This window comes from Zea mays, chromosome 1 (genome assembly GCF_902167145.1).
Source record: "Zea mays cultivar B73 chromosome 1, Zm-B73-REFERENCE-NAM-5.0, whole genome shotgun sequence".
NCBI classification, from domain to species: domain Eukaryota; kingdom Viridiplantae; phylum Streptophyta; class Magnoliopsida; order Poales; family Poaceae; genus Zea; species Zea mays.
The window spans coordinates 199265450-199280164 of NC_050096.1; the positions used below are offsets into that span (position 1 = coordinate 199265450).

At 46.8% G+C, this 14715-nt stretch overlaps 1 protein-coding gene across 1 annotated transcript; it reads right to left on the bottom strand.

Moving 5' to 3' along the window:
- Nucleotides 1-10561: 10561 nt before the first annotated feature.
- LOC100282584 (uncharacterized) lies at nucleotides 10562-13437 on the bottom strand. Its single transcript, NM_001155492.2, has 4 exons — nucleotides 13167-13437; nucleotides 12064-12100; nucleotides 11435-11927; nucleotides 10562-11326 (listed from the first exon to the last, which is right to left on the bottom strand). Exons 1-4 carry the CDS (start codon nucleotides 13222-13224, stop codon nucleotides 10982-10984), a joined length of 933 nt encoding a protein of 310 aa, NP_001148964.2. The 5' UTR covers nucleotides 13225-13437; the 3' UTR covers nucleotides 10562-10981.
- Nucleotides 13438-14715: the final 1278 nt, after the last annotated feature.

The following is a 14715-nucleotide window of genomic DNA, read 5'->3' on the forward strand; positions in this document are numbered from 1 at the left end:
TGCCTTGAGAGCAATGGGTTGAGGCTCGTGGATTGGACCGTTCAACGCGTCATCGACGTACCTCGCCTCCTTGATCATCATCCGCCCGCTTACAAATTTTCCAAGAATTTCTTCGGGCGACATTTTGGTGTACCTGGGATTCTCACGAATATTATTAACCAAATGAGGATCAAGAACGGTAAAGGACCTTAGCATTAGGCGGACGACGTCGTGGTCCGTCCATCGCGTGCTTCCATAGCTCCTTATCTTGTTGACAAGGGTTTTGAGCCGGTTGTATGTTTGGGTTGGCTCCTCCCCCCTTATCATAGCAAATCTTCCAAGTTCGCCCTCCACCAACTCCATTTTGGTGAGCAAGGTAGCGTCATTTCCCTCATGAGAGATCTTGAGGGTATCCCAGATTTGCTTGGCGTTATTCAAGCCACTCACTTTGTTATATTCATCCCTGCACAATGAAGCTAGAAGAACAGTAGTAGCTTGTGCATTCTTATGGATTTGCTCATTAATGAATACAGGACTATCCGAACTATTAAAGTGCATTCCACTATCTACAATCTCCCATATACTAGGATGGAGAGAAAATAGGTGACTACGCATTTTGTGGCTCCAAAATCCGTAGTCCTCCCCATCAAAGTGTGGGGGCTTGCCGAGTGGAATGGAAAGCAAATGTGAATTTGAACTTTGCGGAATACGAGAGTAGTCAAAGGAAAAGTTAGAATTAACCGGTTTCCTTTGCTCGTAGTCGTTGTGGTCGTCGTCCTTTTGGGAAGAGGAAGATTCGTCGTTGTCGTCGTAGTAGACGATCTCCTTGATGCGCCTTGTCTTCTTCTTCTTCCCTTCCCTCCGTCTATGGCCCGAGCCGGAGTCGGTAGGCTTGTCTTCTTTGGTCTCGTTGACGAAGGATTCCTTCTCCTTGTCGTTGATCACGATTCCCTTCCCCTTAGGATCCATCTCTTCGGGCGGTTAGTCCCTTTCTTGAAGAGAACGGCTCCGATACCAATTGAGAGCACCTAGAGGGGGGGTGAATAGGTGATCCTGTAAAAACTTATCTTATAGCCACAGAAACTTGTTAAGAGTTAGCACAATAATTGCCAAGTGGCTAGAGAGGAGTCAAAAACACAATAACCACAAGAATTCAATCACAGAGATGACACGGTGGTTATCCCGTGGTTCGGCCAAGTACAAAACTTGCCTACTCCACGTTGTGGCGTCCCAACGGACGAGAGTTGCACTCAACTCCTCTCAAGTGATCCAATGATCAACTTGAATACCACGGTGTTCTTGCTTTTCTTTTCTCAATCCCGTTTGCGAGGAATCTCCACAGCTTGGAGCCTCTCGCCCTTACACAAGATGTTCACAGAGAATCACGGAGCAAGGGAGGGAATGAGCAACGCACACAAGACTTCAAAAGTTCAGAGCAACACGCACACAAGCAGCGATAAGAGCTCGCAACACAACTCAAAGAGTACACAACTCCACAAGAGCTCTATATGCTATCACAATGAATCGAATGCGCTAGATCAATGTCTTGGTGCTTAGAAAGGTTGTAGGAATGTTTGGTATCCTCCTCCATGCGCCTAGGGGTCCCTTTTATAGCCCCAAGGCAGCTAGGAGCCGTTGAGAACACATCTGGAAGGCTATCCTTGCCTTCTGTCGTCGGGCGCACCGGACAGTCCGGTGCACACCGGACACTGTCCGGTGCCCGATTTGTTTCCATAAAAAGCTCATCCGACCGTTGCTTTCTGATGCAGATCTGCGCACAGTTGGCGCACCGGACATGTCCGGTGCACACCGGACAGTCCGGTGTATCTTTCCGACCGTTGGCTCGGCCACGTGTCGCGCGCCGTTGGCCCGGCCGACCGTTGGCTCACCGGACAGTCCGGTGCACACCGGACAGTCCGGTGAATTTTAGCCGAAGTCGCCGGAGAAAAACCCGAGAGCGGCTGGTTTGCTCCACGCTGGTCTGGCACACCGGACACTGTCCGGTGCACACCGGACAGTCCGGTGCCCCAGCCCGAAACAGCCTTTGGCTGTACACAGCCACTCTCCACTTCCTTTCTTTTCTTCTTCTTCCTGTTTCTAACACTTAGACAAGATATTAGTACACAAAACCAATGTACTAAGGCTTAGAAACATACCTTTACTTGTGATTTGCACTTTGTTCAACCATGGGCACATTTAAGCACTTGTGTTTGCACTCAATCACCAAAATACTTAGAAATGGTCCAAAGGCACATTTCCCTTTCAGGCGCCCGTCCCCGGCCTCCCCTCGCGTGGCCCCGCCCCTGCCCCTCCCCGCGCGGCGGCGTGGCCCCCGCCCGGCCTCCCTCCCCGGCGGCGCGCGGCCCGCCCCGGCCCCCAGCGGCGCTCGGCCCCGCCCCCTGTCCCGCTCCGGCCCCCGGCGGCGCTCGGCCCCACCCCCCTGCCCCTCCCGCGGCGCGGCGAGCCCCGCTCGCCCGCGCGCGCCCGCCCCCGGCTCGGCCGCCCGCCTCCCGGCGAGCTCGGTCGCCCCTGGCCGGTTCAACCGCCCCGGCCCCGGCCCGGTCGCCCTGCCCCCGTCCCGGCCTCGCCCGACCGTGTCCCCGCTCGCCCGCGCTCGCGGTGATTATTTGTTAATTAGCGTGTTGCGTCGCGCGCTTCGCCGCGCGACGGATTTGTCTAATTTCATATTCTATCTGTGTGTTGCGTCGTGCGCTTCGTCGAGCGACGATCCATTTTTGTTTCGGGTTGTTTAGGGTGTAACGCCGCGTGTGTATTCACGCGACGTTCCACTTTGGACTCAGTTTAGTCGACGTATGCCGTCGTGCGCTTCGTCGCGCGACGCTTAACGTCTCCTCGTAACTAAGGCGAAGTGTCTCGTTGCGTGCTCGGTCGCACGACGAGTCGTTAACTTCTTAATTTGTTTTAGAGAGCTTTGTCGCGCGTCTCGCCGCGCAACCATCTTTTTATTTATCTCCACCTGCTTACAATAATTAGACATGAAACATGACTTTACTTTATGCTAATCATAGTGTCTACATTAAATTTCCTTCCATTAAGCGAGTGGTTAATCTATAATCATGTAACGTGATCGTTTCTCGACTGTCTTTTCCTCTTTCTCTCTTGACCGTACTCGCGAACCCGCGTGGAACGTCTGTTTACTTATTGCATTCTATTGTATGGTGTACTGTTCTTTGGTATTAAATATGTGGATATATGTATGTTTGCGCTCGCATAGAGAACGATCCGGTTGAAGAGCCCGAGGAACTCGCAGGAGAAGCCCCTGAGCAGCAGTCGGTTGGTGGAGGCAAGTGTCCCTTGACCTATCTCTGTCCTATTCATTATTTAATTCACCTCCCGCTTTACACATTTATGCCTAAGGATTGACTAGCTTTTGTTATCCATGTCCTTGTTTACCTATTTGGGTTGGATTATTATTGTTTAGCTTTATGCTATTGCTTAACTCTAATCAATGAACATGATGAGATTATCTATGATACGCTGTTTTCCCTTCTCTTATTATGATGTTATACTTGTGGTCTTCAAGGGGGCTCGAGCGGTTTCTCGAGTGCCTCTCCGTAAGGACCTATTCTATGGATGACCGCCCGGGAAAACAGTGCAACCATGAGGGTGGAATGGGGTGCCCTTAGCTGAATAATTAGAGGATCCGGGGTGTAGTTCACTTAGCCGTCGTGCCGTCAATGGGGCTCGGTGTATGCGGCTCGCTCTGCCAAGTTTGGGTTCGCCCCTTGGGGAGGAGTGTGGTGCATTTAGGAAACCTAACGGGTGGCTACAGCCCCGGGGAATCTTTGTAAAGGCTACGTAGTGATGCCCTGTTGGGTCACCTTGGTAGTGATCAATGGAGAGTCATGATCTCCGGGCAGAATGGGAATCACGGCTTGTGGGTAAAGTGCACAACCTCTGCAGAGTGTTTGAAAACTGATATATCAGCCGTGCTCGCGGTTATGAGCGGCCAAGGGAGCTCCAGTGATTAGTGGTACTTGATCAGAGACACTTTGGTACAGGTGGCTATGAGATCGATGGTTTTGATTATGACTATGGTACTGGTAAGTGGTATTCTTTCCGTTTGGAAAGGGTACATCGGGCTAATAATTTGGGTTAATGCTAAAACCTAACTTTCTATTAGTAAATAATAATCTGACCAACTAAAAGCAACTGCTTGACTTATCCCCACATAAAGCTAGTCCACTACAGCCAAACAGGATACTTGCTGAGTATGTTGATGTGTACTCACCCTTGCTCTACACACCAAACCCCCCCCATCCCCAGGTTGTCAGCATTGCAACCACTGCTCAGGCGAAGATGAAGTTGTGGAAGGAGACTTCCAGGAGTTCCAAGACTACGACGAGTTCTAGGCGTGGATTAGCGGCAACCCCCAGTCGGCTGCCTGTGAAGGCCGCGGTTATCTACGTTTCTTTTCCGCACTTTGATTTATTGTAAGAACCATATGGACGTCTCAGACGTATGATGTAATCGACTATTATTTCCCCTTTTAATACTATTTTGAGCACTGTGTGATGATGTCCATGTTATGTAACTGCTGTGTACGTGAATAACTGATCCTGGCACGTACATGGTTCGCATTCGGTTTGCCTTCTAAAACCGGGTGTGACAAGCCTCAACTTGTGCTACCTTGCTAGGTAGCGTCTCTTTGCTGCTGGTTGCCTTGAGAGCAATGGGTTGTGGCTCGTAGTGAGGAAGCGGTACGTTTAATGCATAATTCACGTAACTTACTTCCTTTACCATCATACGTCTGCTTACGAATTTTTCGAGGATTTCCTCAGGCGTCATCTTGGTGTACCTGGGTTTCTCACGAATAATATTTACAAGATGGGGGTCAATAACTGTAAATGACCTGAGCATGAGTCGGACGACATCATGATCCGTCCATCTTGTACTCCCGTAGCTTCGGATTTTGTTGACAAGGGTCTTGAGCCTGTTGTATGTCTGTGTTGGCTCTTCTCCCTAGCTCGCCTTCCACCAGTTCTATTTTAGTGATCATGGTGGCATCATTTCCCTCGTGAGAAATTTTGAGGGTGTCCCATATCTGTTTGGCGTTGTCCAGGCCGCTGACCTTGTTATATTCATCCCTACATAGAGATGCTAGCAAAACAGTAGTGGCTTGGGCATTTTTATGTATTTGTTCATTAATAAATACGGGATTGTCAGTGCTATCAAAATGCATTCCATTTTCTACAATTTCCCAAATGCTAGGATGGAGGGAAAATAAGTGACTACGCATTTTATGACTCCAAAATGAGTAGTCCTCTCTATCAAAGTGTGGGGGATTTCCAAGTGGAATATAGAGTAAATGAGCATTTGAATTGTAAGGGGTGCGAGAATAATCAAAGGAGTATTTTTGATTAACCGTTTTCTTTTTGGACGAGGAGTCGTCGTCGTCATCATCCCTTGGTGAAGAAGAGCAGGCATCGCTGTCGTAGTAGATAATCTTCTTAATGCGCCTCTTTTTCTTCCTGCCCCTCTTCTTGTGACTCGAGCCTGAGTCAATGGGCTTGTTGTCTCTTGGCTCGTTGAAGAGGGACTCCTTCTCCTTGTCGTTGATCACCATCCCCTTGCCTTTAGGATCCATCTCTTCGGGCGGTTAGTCCCTTTGAATGAAGAGTACAGCTCTGATACCAATTGAGAGCACCTAGAGGGGGGTGAATAGGTGATCCTGTAAAAATTCAACACTAAATATCCCAACTTGGTTTATAAAAGTTAGAAAGATTGAAGCCAAGTTGTTAAAGCGAGAACTCTTCACTTGATTGTTCCTTTAGAGTGAGTATTGAACTATGGAACAATAGAACAAGTGATTAAGCGAGAACTCAAGAGAAGAAACCAATCACACAAAAGAGTGACACAAGAGACCCGTGGTTCGGCCAAGTATAACACTTGCCTACTTCCACGTTGTGGCGTCCCAATGGATGAGGGTTGCACTCAACCCCTTTCAAGTGATCCAATGATCCACTTGAATACCACAATTTCTTCCTTATAGTAGTTTTCCTGTTTGTGAGGAATCTCCACAAGTTGGAACTTCTCACCCTTATAAAGTTGATCACAACACAAAGCACAAGAGTAAGGGAGGGAAAGACACACACAAGACTAGAATTGCTGCAACAATACACACACAAGTCAAGACGAGAGCACACAAACACAGCGCAGAGAGTTTACAACTCTAGAAGTGCTCAAATCCCAAACACAAAGATCCAGATGCGTGGTTGCAGAGTCTAGGCGTCTTAGAATGTTTAGTGAATGCTTGGTGTAGTGCTCCATGCGCCTAGGGGTCCCTTTTGTAGCCCCAAGGCAGCTAGGAGCCGTTGGAGTTCCGTTTGGAAGGCCATTCTTGCCTTCTGTCGGATGGCGCACCGAACATGAACAATCCCTGTCCGGTGCCCGATCTCCTTCCATTTCTGGCGAAGCCGACCGTTGCGTTCTCGGCCCCTTGGCGCACCGGACACTATTTGGTGCACACCGGACAGTCTGGTGCGGCCAGGTGACCGTTGGCTCGGCCACGTGTCGTCCGTTGATTGCGCTGCCGACGGTTGGCCGCGGGCGCCGTTGGCTCACTAGACAGTCTGGTGCACACCGGATAGTCCGGTGATTTTTAGCCGAACCGCCCTCGGCTTTTTCTCGAGAGCGACGAGTTCGCCGCTGGGCCAGCCTGGGCACCAGACACTGTCCGGTGCACCGCAGGCTAGTGCATCCTGGCTAGTCTTAGACAACCATCTCCAATCCAATCTCATTTGCATTGATACTGTTTCTAGCACTTAGGTAAGTAGTTAGTATCAAAAACAATTCACTAAGGCTAGAAAACATACCTTGATTCTTGATTTGCACTTCTTTATCATTTGGCACATATCACCTCAAAACAATGTGTTGAACATCTAATCACCAAAATATTTATAGAAATGGCCCAAGGGCACAGTTCCCTTTCAAAGTTGTATCAAATGGACATGAAAAGTGCTTTCCTCAATGGCCCTATCAAGTAAGAGGTGTATGTTGAGCAACCTCTCGGGTTTGAAGATAGTGAGTACCCTTCACATGTTTATAAACTCTCAAAGGCGATTTATGGGCTCAAACAAGCCCCAAGAGCATGGTATGAATGCCTGAGAGACTTTCTTATCACTAATGGCTTCGAAGTTGGAAAAGCTGACCCTACTCTCTTCACTAAAACAATTGCTAAAGACTTGTTTATATGTAAAATTTATGTTGATGATATTATCTTGTGAAGAGTTTAGTAGGATTATGATACAAAAAATTGAGATGTCTATGATGGGGGAGTTGAAGTATTTCCTTGGATTATAAATCAAGCAACTCTAAGAGGGCACCTTCATCTGCCAAACTAAGTACATTCAAGATATACTCAAGAAGTTTGGAATGAACAATGCCAAACCCATCAAGACACCCATGGGAACAAATGGGCATCTCGACCTCGACACAGGAGGTAAATCTGTAGATCAAAAGGTATACAGGTCGATGACAGGTTCTTTACTCTATTTATGTACTTCATGACCGAATATTATGTTTTCCATATGCATGTGTGCATGATTCTAGGCAAATCCTAAGGAAGTTCACCTTAGGGCCATAAAAAGAATCATGAGATATTTAGTTTATACTCCTAAGTTTGGGCTATGGTACCCCAAGGGATCTACCTTTGATCTAATTGGGGTATTCCGATGCCGATTATGCCAGATGTAAAATTGATAGGAAGAGCACATCAGGGACTTATCAGTTTCTGGGAAGATCCCTGGTGTTTTGGGCTTCAAAGAAACAAAACTCAGTAGCTCTATCCACCGCCGAAGTCGAGTATATTGTCGCAGGACATTGTTTTGCACAATTACTCTGGATGAGGCAAACTCTTAGGAACTATGGCTACAAGTTGAGCAAAGTCCCTCTCCTAAGTGATAATGAGAGTGCAATCCACATGGCAGATAATCCCATTGAACACAGTTGCACTAAGCACATAGACATCCGGTATCACTTTTTAAGAGATCACCAACAAAAGGGGGATATCGAAATTGCTTATGTTAGAACCCACAACCAGTTAGCTGATATCTTCACCAAGCCCCTGGATGAAAAGACTTTTAGCAAGCTTAGGAATGAACTCAATATCCTGGATTCTCGGAACTTTGATTGAAATCTTGCACATGTTGCTCATTTTATACCTTTGATCATGTCTCTTTTATTTGGTACAAATGCATACTTCTTATTCTTCTTGTGCCAAAGCTAAGACTAATATGCTTCCAAGTGTATTACTATCCTTAGTCTTAGATTGAAAGGGAAATAGAGTATTCGGCAAAGGCAAGGCTTCCACTACGACTCTGTCGGTATCATTTATCCTTTGCCCTACTCATGAATTTACATTCCTACCCTTCTTGTACAAGGCCTCTATTTCTCTTTGTTTTTTGCGCTTAATGCCAAAGGGGGAGAGAGAGTAATAGGCCCAAAGCAAAAGGACCACACCACCACCCCATTTTCTAAAAACTTTTTCAAAAAAGGGAGAAATTATTCAAATTGTAAAACCCTCTTGACAGCTAAGGGGAGAACTTCTTCAGGGGGGCGCTTTTATTTAGCCAAAAGAAAAGCATTTGAAACAGGGGAGAATTTTCAAAAACTTGAAAATGCTTTTTGAAATCATAATCTTATATCATTAGCTATTTGAAAAGAGTTTTCCAAAAGATTTGCAAAAACAAGCAAGTGGTGTAAACGTGGTCCAAAATGTTAAACTAGATCAAAGCAACCATATAAGTTTAAAACTGCTTTCATTTCAAAGTAACTTATGCACATCTGACAAATTGAAAACTAGTTATATTTCTACACTTTATATTTGCTTTGGTTTGTGTTGGCATCAATCACCAAAAAGGGGGAGACTGGAAGGGAAATGGCCTCAACATTTCCTATAATCGATTTTGGTGTTTGATGTCCATCACAAACCATATGGACTAACTAGTTTGCCTAGTGGATGTTTTTCTCATGTGTATAAAGTTCCACATAAACATACAACGAAAAAGACTTGAGGGAATTCTATAAAGTTTGGAGCATAAAAGATCTGGTGCAGTCAGTGGCACACTGGACACTGTCCGTTGCCGTGGCTGAGCACCTCGCGAACTGGCTGCTCTCGGGTTTTCTCAGCAGTCGTCCACTAAAATTTATCAGACTGTCCGGTGTGCCACCAAACTGTCCGGTGAGACAACACAGCAATGGTCAACTTCACCAACGGTCGCCTGCAAAATAGTATGACCGTCAGAAGTCAGAAGATGTCAGATCGCACCGGACTGTCCGGTGCCACAAGAAGACAGAAGAATTCAACGGTCAACAACTCCAAACCCCAATGGTCGGCTGATGTGGCACTCACCGGACAATGAATAGTGCAGTGTGCAGTGCACCACCGGACTGTCTGGTGTGCCCATCGACAGCAACGGCTGGAATAGTGGTTGGGGCTATAAATATCCCCAACCACCACCATTCAAGCCATCCAAGCTTTCCAACCTACTCATTCAATACTAGAGCAAAGAATACAATCCAAATACACAATGAAAACATCAAATCCTCTCCACGCTCCAAAATCAAGTCAAGTGATCAAAAGTGTTTAGTGACTTGAGAGAGGGTGATTTGTGTTTCTTTTGTTGCTCTTGTTGATTGGTTGCTTTCTTCTTCTCACTCTAATCTTTCCAAGTGCTTTGTAAAGTTAGCAAGAGACACCTAATTGTGTGGTGATTCTTGCGGGGTCTTATTGACCCGTGTGATTAAGAAGAAGCACTCGACCGGTCTAAGTGATCGATTGAGAGAGGGAAAGGGTTGAAATATACCCGGCCTTTGTGGCCTCCTCAACGGGGAGTAGGTTCTTTGGAACCAAACCTCGGGAAACAAATCACTGTGTTCATTTGTGTTGATCTTCATCACTCAATTTGTTTCTCCCCTCTCCTCTCTCTAAAGTTCCCTTGCTCATATTGTTTTGAGTTGGCTCCTAAATTTATCTGCATTAATTGAGCAACTAATAGCAAGAAGAATTATCTTCCACACTCCGAATTCAACATTATTTATTTCTAACCCTAACCCCGGGTAAAGTGTGTGTTCAAAGATTATAATTTTCAGGTTTTGCCTATTCACCCCCCTCTAGACGACTTTTAAGATGGCTTCCGAATAAGAAGAAGGTTCAAATGCAACATTAGTTTCTTGAGCAGCAATGAGAGCATAATGAGCTATACTATCAATGTCACGACATCCATGTGGCAAAAACAATATTACTTCTAAGTCTATCTTGAGCAATAGAGTGATTATTGCTTACAGGAGGTACATAAGCTTAATGTGTGTGAAGATGAAAATCTTGTAGTTGTTAAAGTCATTATCTAATATCAAGTTGAAGCATTGTCTTGACTTGGTAGGTGTTCGTGGAGCTTAGCACCCTAGTAGTGTTTGGGGAGGAAACAATTTTATAGATTAAATCAACATTAGTTTCTTGATTAGTGTAAATATGCTTATTATTATCTTTTTCTTATATTTATTTGGACCGACTAAATCTAGAACTGCACTCTTTTGATTTGGGTATTCAAGACAGGCAAAATTAAGCACACAAAGAATATGTTAAGTATAAATAGATGCATGCCCTGCATGTTACAGTCTTATCATCTTCCCGTAGAGATCTACGACGTTGACACGGCGTACGTAGACGACTACGCACGTACCGACCAAGACCATCACACCACCATAATTATTAGCATGCATTGTCAGATCCAATGCAAACAACAGCTACTACTACTTGATTCGACACTGAACTGAACTGAACTGACAAGACTACGCACACGAGAGAGACACGCAATAATAATCCAACAATTAACCAACTAAACGATCAACTAGCAGACGACGATGCCTGCATCTGCATGCTTGAGCTGCCAGCCACTTGCCACCAAACTGTCGTACGTCATCCGAGCTAGCTAATAAGAAGCTAGCAGGGTGTGTACGGTGCATGGTGATTGGCGTTGGGTCACACCGCGGCGGCGGCGGGGACGATCTCGATGACCTCCGGCATGGCGCCGTCCGGGTTTGCGGCGGCCATCCGGCGGGTCTCGGCGGCCACGGCGGCCTCCTTGTGCTGCTGCTCCACCACCTCGATCTTGTGCACGCCCACGATGGGGATGGGGCTCACCGACAGGATGGCCACCGTGTTGGGCGCCAGCTCGATGACCTGCCCCTGCACCTGCACCGCGTTGGCGCCGTCCGTGGTCGTCGGCAGCACGGCGTTGTTCTTGGCCGCCGGGCGGGGCTTGCGGTACCAGAAGTAGAGGCCCATCTGGACGCAGCTGAAGAAGAAGCCGCCGACGTTGGGGTACTGAATAGATATATATAATCGAGAAACATCCCCAGCATTATTCAGTTACCATTTTATATATATATATGGATCAGTTAACCATATATTACATTATTGATCAGTCGTTACCATGACAAAGGGGTCCTTGGTGAAGAGGCCGTAGCAGAACCAGGCGACGGCGCTGAGCGTGAGGCAGAAGGAGAGGCTGATGGGCAGGAACTCGACGCTCTTGGTCTTGACCACCTTGACGATGATGCTGAGCGGCGCGACGAAGACGGCCATGGAGAAGGCGAGGCAGACGCTGCCGAGGAACTTGACGCGGTGGGGCTCGCGGACGGCGAAGAGCGTGACGGCGACGACGAGCGCGAAGGCCGCCACGTCCAGCAGGAAGAAGTAGGCCAGAGTCCGCAGGCGCGCCCGCCGCGGCGCGTACGCCAGGTAGAGGACTATGTAGGCCGCCTCCACGCCGCAGCCGAAGGCGTTGATGGTCAGCAGCGGCCTCGAGTTGGTCTTCACCAGCGCGTAGAAGATCCACAGCACCGAGCTGAAGAGCGCCACCACGTACGGCACCGAGCTGAACCCGCCCGTCGACTTCTTCCGGTACACCTGCAGGAACGTCGCCCTGTTTTTGGTACGGTGCGTACAAGAGGCATGCCATGTCAGTCTTGGATCATCCATCGATTCACGCATGAATCCGAGTCGGTCTGAAATTGAGACAGTAAGGGAACGAAGAAAGGTGGCTATAGCTAGCTACTTACACTGGTGCAAGGAACACCAGGAAGGAGATGATGTTTCCTGCACAATCCAAATCGAAGAAACAAGAGAGAAGAGGGTAACTACGCGTCAGTGTCGTCATTTTCAGTAAAAGTGGTAGGAGTACAATACTATACACATATATATGTACAATGCGTGTGCGTCCACTAACAGAGAGAAGCGTGGTGATTAGGTTAAGGAAACGCTGATATGGCAAAAAGCTAGGTAGCTGCATGCACACGCACACGCCTTCCCTGCTGCATGCCCAACCGATCGATCATAACCATTCCAGCAAAAAATACACGTATATAGAAATGATTCTTAGATAGTGCGTTACGTTGTGAGCAGCTATTTGCAACTGTATTTCGTGATCTAATGCCCAATATGTGGATCTGATCTGCACTGCTTATTACCATTATTCTTGAGTGGAAAAGTTGCTATACCTCGGCGATGCATGCATGTGTGTTCTAGCTAGCAACAAATTAAAGGCCTGTGCCATGATCGCAGCTAACGAATTGGAGAAAGAGTGCATCGTCGTCTCAATGGGCCGCGGGGAGCATCAGAGAAAGTTCAAGAAGATGCAGCTAGCAGTAGTATAGGTGAAGAAAAAAAAATGCTAAAGCTACATACTACGTATTCTGATATGCAAGTATTGTTGATAGATGATGGACAAGACAGTTGGTTGTCCAGTGTGACTAGCTGCTGCATGCATGCCTACTGCCGCGCCTCTCTACAGCTAGAGAGTGCGTGCGTGCTCTACAGTGCAATGGCACAAACGGCAAAAAGGAAGGCTGACGACTGGTGGATGCATGCATGCAAAGGACGGATCGATGATACAAGGATGGACAAGACAGTCGTCATGTCGGAATAAACAAAATCTAGAAGAACGTAGTACGGCAACAGAATGAATGAAAACCACATGAAAAGCATGTCATCAAGGTCCCATAAGATTTTTTTTAAAAAAAAAAAGAAGCACCAGGAAAAGGCCAAACACGCGAAGCATTATGCAAGTCGATCTCCGCCTATCTATCCGGCCGGTCCCGGCCGGCGTCATGCATGGATCGATCTAGCTCGAGACGACGTTGTTGTTTCATTGGCGCGTACGTACCTGCGATGCCGGAGAGGGTGACGGCCGGGTGAGCCATGGAGAAGAAGCCTCCTGCCATTGCTGACGACGACGGCCGGGCGTGGGGCGCGGGGGCAGGAACTGGAGATCGAGAGTTAGCTAGCTAGTCGACGACGCCGGCGACGACGGAGGCCGGCCGGCTAGCTAGAGTTGCTGTTCTCTTCTTCTCCTTTATATATATGACAGCCGGCGGAGAGAAGTTCCACGACGACGGAGAGGAGAGGAGAGGAGCTAAGGCGACGATGCTCGATTAGCTATTGCTGAATGCTGATGTGTTTGTGTGTGGTTTGGACCCGAGCACGGGCATGGATTTATATAGCCGGCCGCGCTGCCCTTTCTGCCGTTCTGGGAGGCCGCGGCCTGTTGATTGCAGTGGTGCTGTCCAGTTCGGCATTGTTGGCGAGAGAAGAGAATAATGCATGGTGTGCAGTGGTACATGCATGCATGCATGCGTGTACCAACCAGCACAGCATGCAGGTCGATCGCACAGTGGCATACAATACAATGGGTGTATCTAATCTGCACTTTCCTTGCAGTAGATTTCGAGGGGAAGTCATTTGTGCATATGCTAATAAAGCTACCTCTTTTATTTCTCTGCCCCTCTCTCCTATATATTTCTCCACTCTCAGAATATATAGATGACTGTATGCCATGGTAATTAAGATTAATAAGAGATGGCACTAGTCCATACATAATATATTTTTTAACGTCTGAAATATGTCAAAAATTAAACAAGTGTACGGTGTATATATGGGTTTTTCACTTGTCTCACAAGTAGCAGAAAGTGTGTTACAGCTATAGTTGTTGTATATATACATGATTGGTTTGCTGAAATATGCATATATATATATATAACCTCCTACAAAGATCTTGGTACGCAACAAATGCGCTGCTAACTAACTACAAGCTCAATAATTTATTTTTCCGAAACAAAAATAATATATGTACACTGCACTCAAAGGACTTTTTTCTGGCATTTGACGCGTGTGAAAAGTGGGCTATATAAAGTGCCGTGTCTTTTTTTCACCTGCCAATCGCAAGTAGACAGGATTACTTCAACTTTGGCTGTGTGTGTGGTTTATTTGTAGAAAGACATAGACCCGTGGAGAAAGATGTAATAATGCATGCTTAATAATGCACCAAACGCCGGAGAGCAGAACTAGCTAGCAATTTAATGAAAACTGTGTGTATTTGATGTTAAACCCTCCCCACAAAAATAAATTTAAAATAAAAGTGAAACCTCACCAAAAAAAATTAAAGGTGGGTATATGGCCCACTTATCAGATATTAAACTGTAGAATTGCACTTTATCTTAGCCAAAAAGATGAGAAACATCTTAGTTGAAAAGAAGATCAGTCCCTTTTTTATAGTCCACTCAGTTGCTCGTTCTCCTTTAGCTAGCGAGGTGATACTATTCCGGAACGTTATGTTGTGTGTGGGCTTCGTGTCGTGTTGGATTTGGGTGTCTCACGTCCTATTTAGCTAGGACATAACAACCTCGTTTTTAGGCAAGACGCGGGGGAGAAAAACA

Excerpts from the sequence above, each read along its gene's own strand:
- LOC100282584 (NM_001155492.2), bottom strand. The coding sequence starts at position 13,224 with ATGGCAGGAGGCTTCTTCTCCATGGCTCACCCGGCCGTCACCCTCTCC. Across the intron at positions 11,928-12,063 it reads CTGGTGTTCCTTGCACCAGT|GGCGACGTTCCTGCAGGTGT; the intron begins GTAAGTAGCTAG and ends TACCAAAAACAG. Across the intron at positions 11,327-11,434 it reads CCAAGGACCCCTTTGTCATG|TACCCCAACGTCGGCGGCTT; the intron begins GTAACGACTGAT and ends ATATCTATTCAG.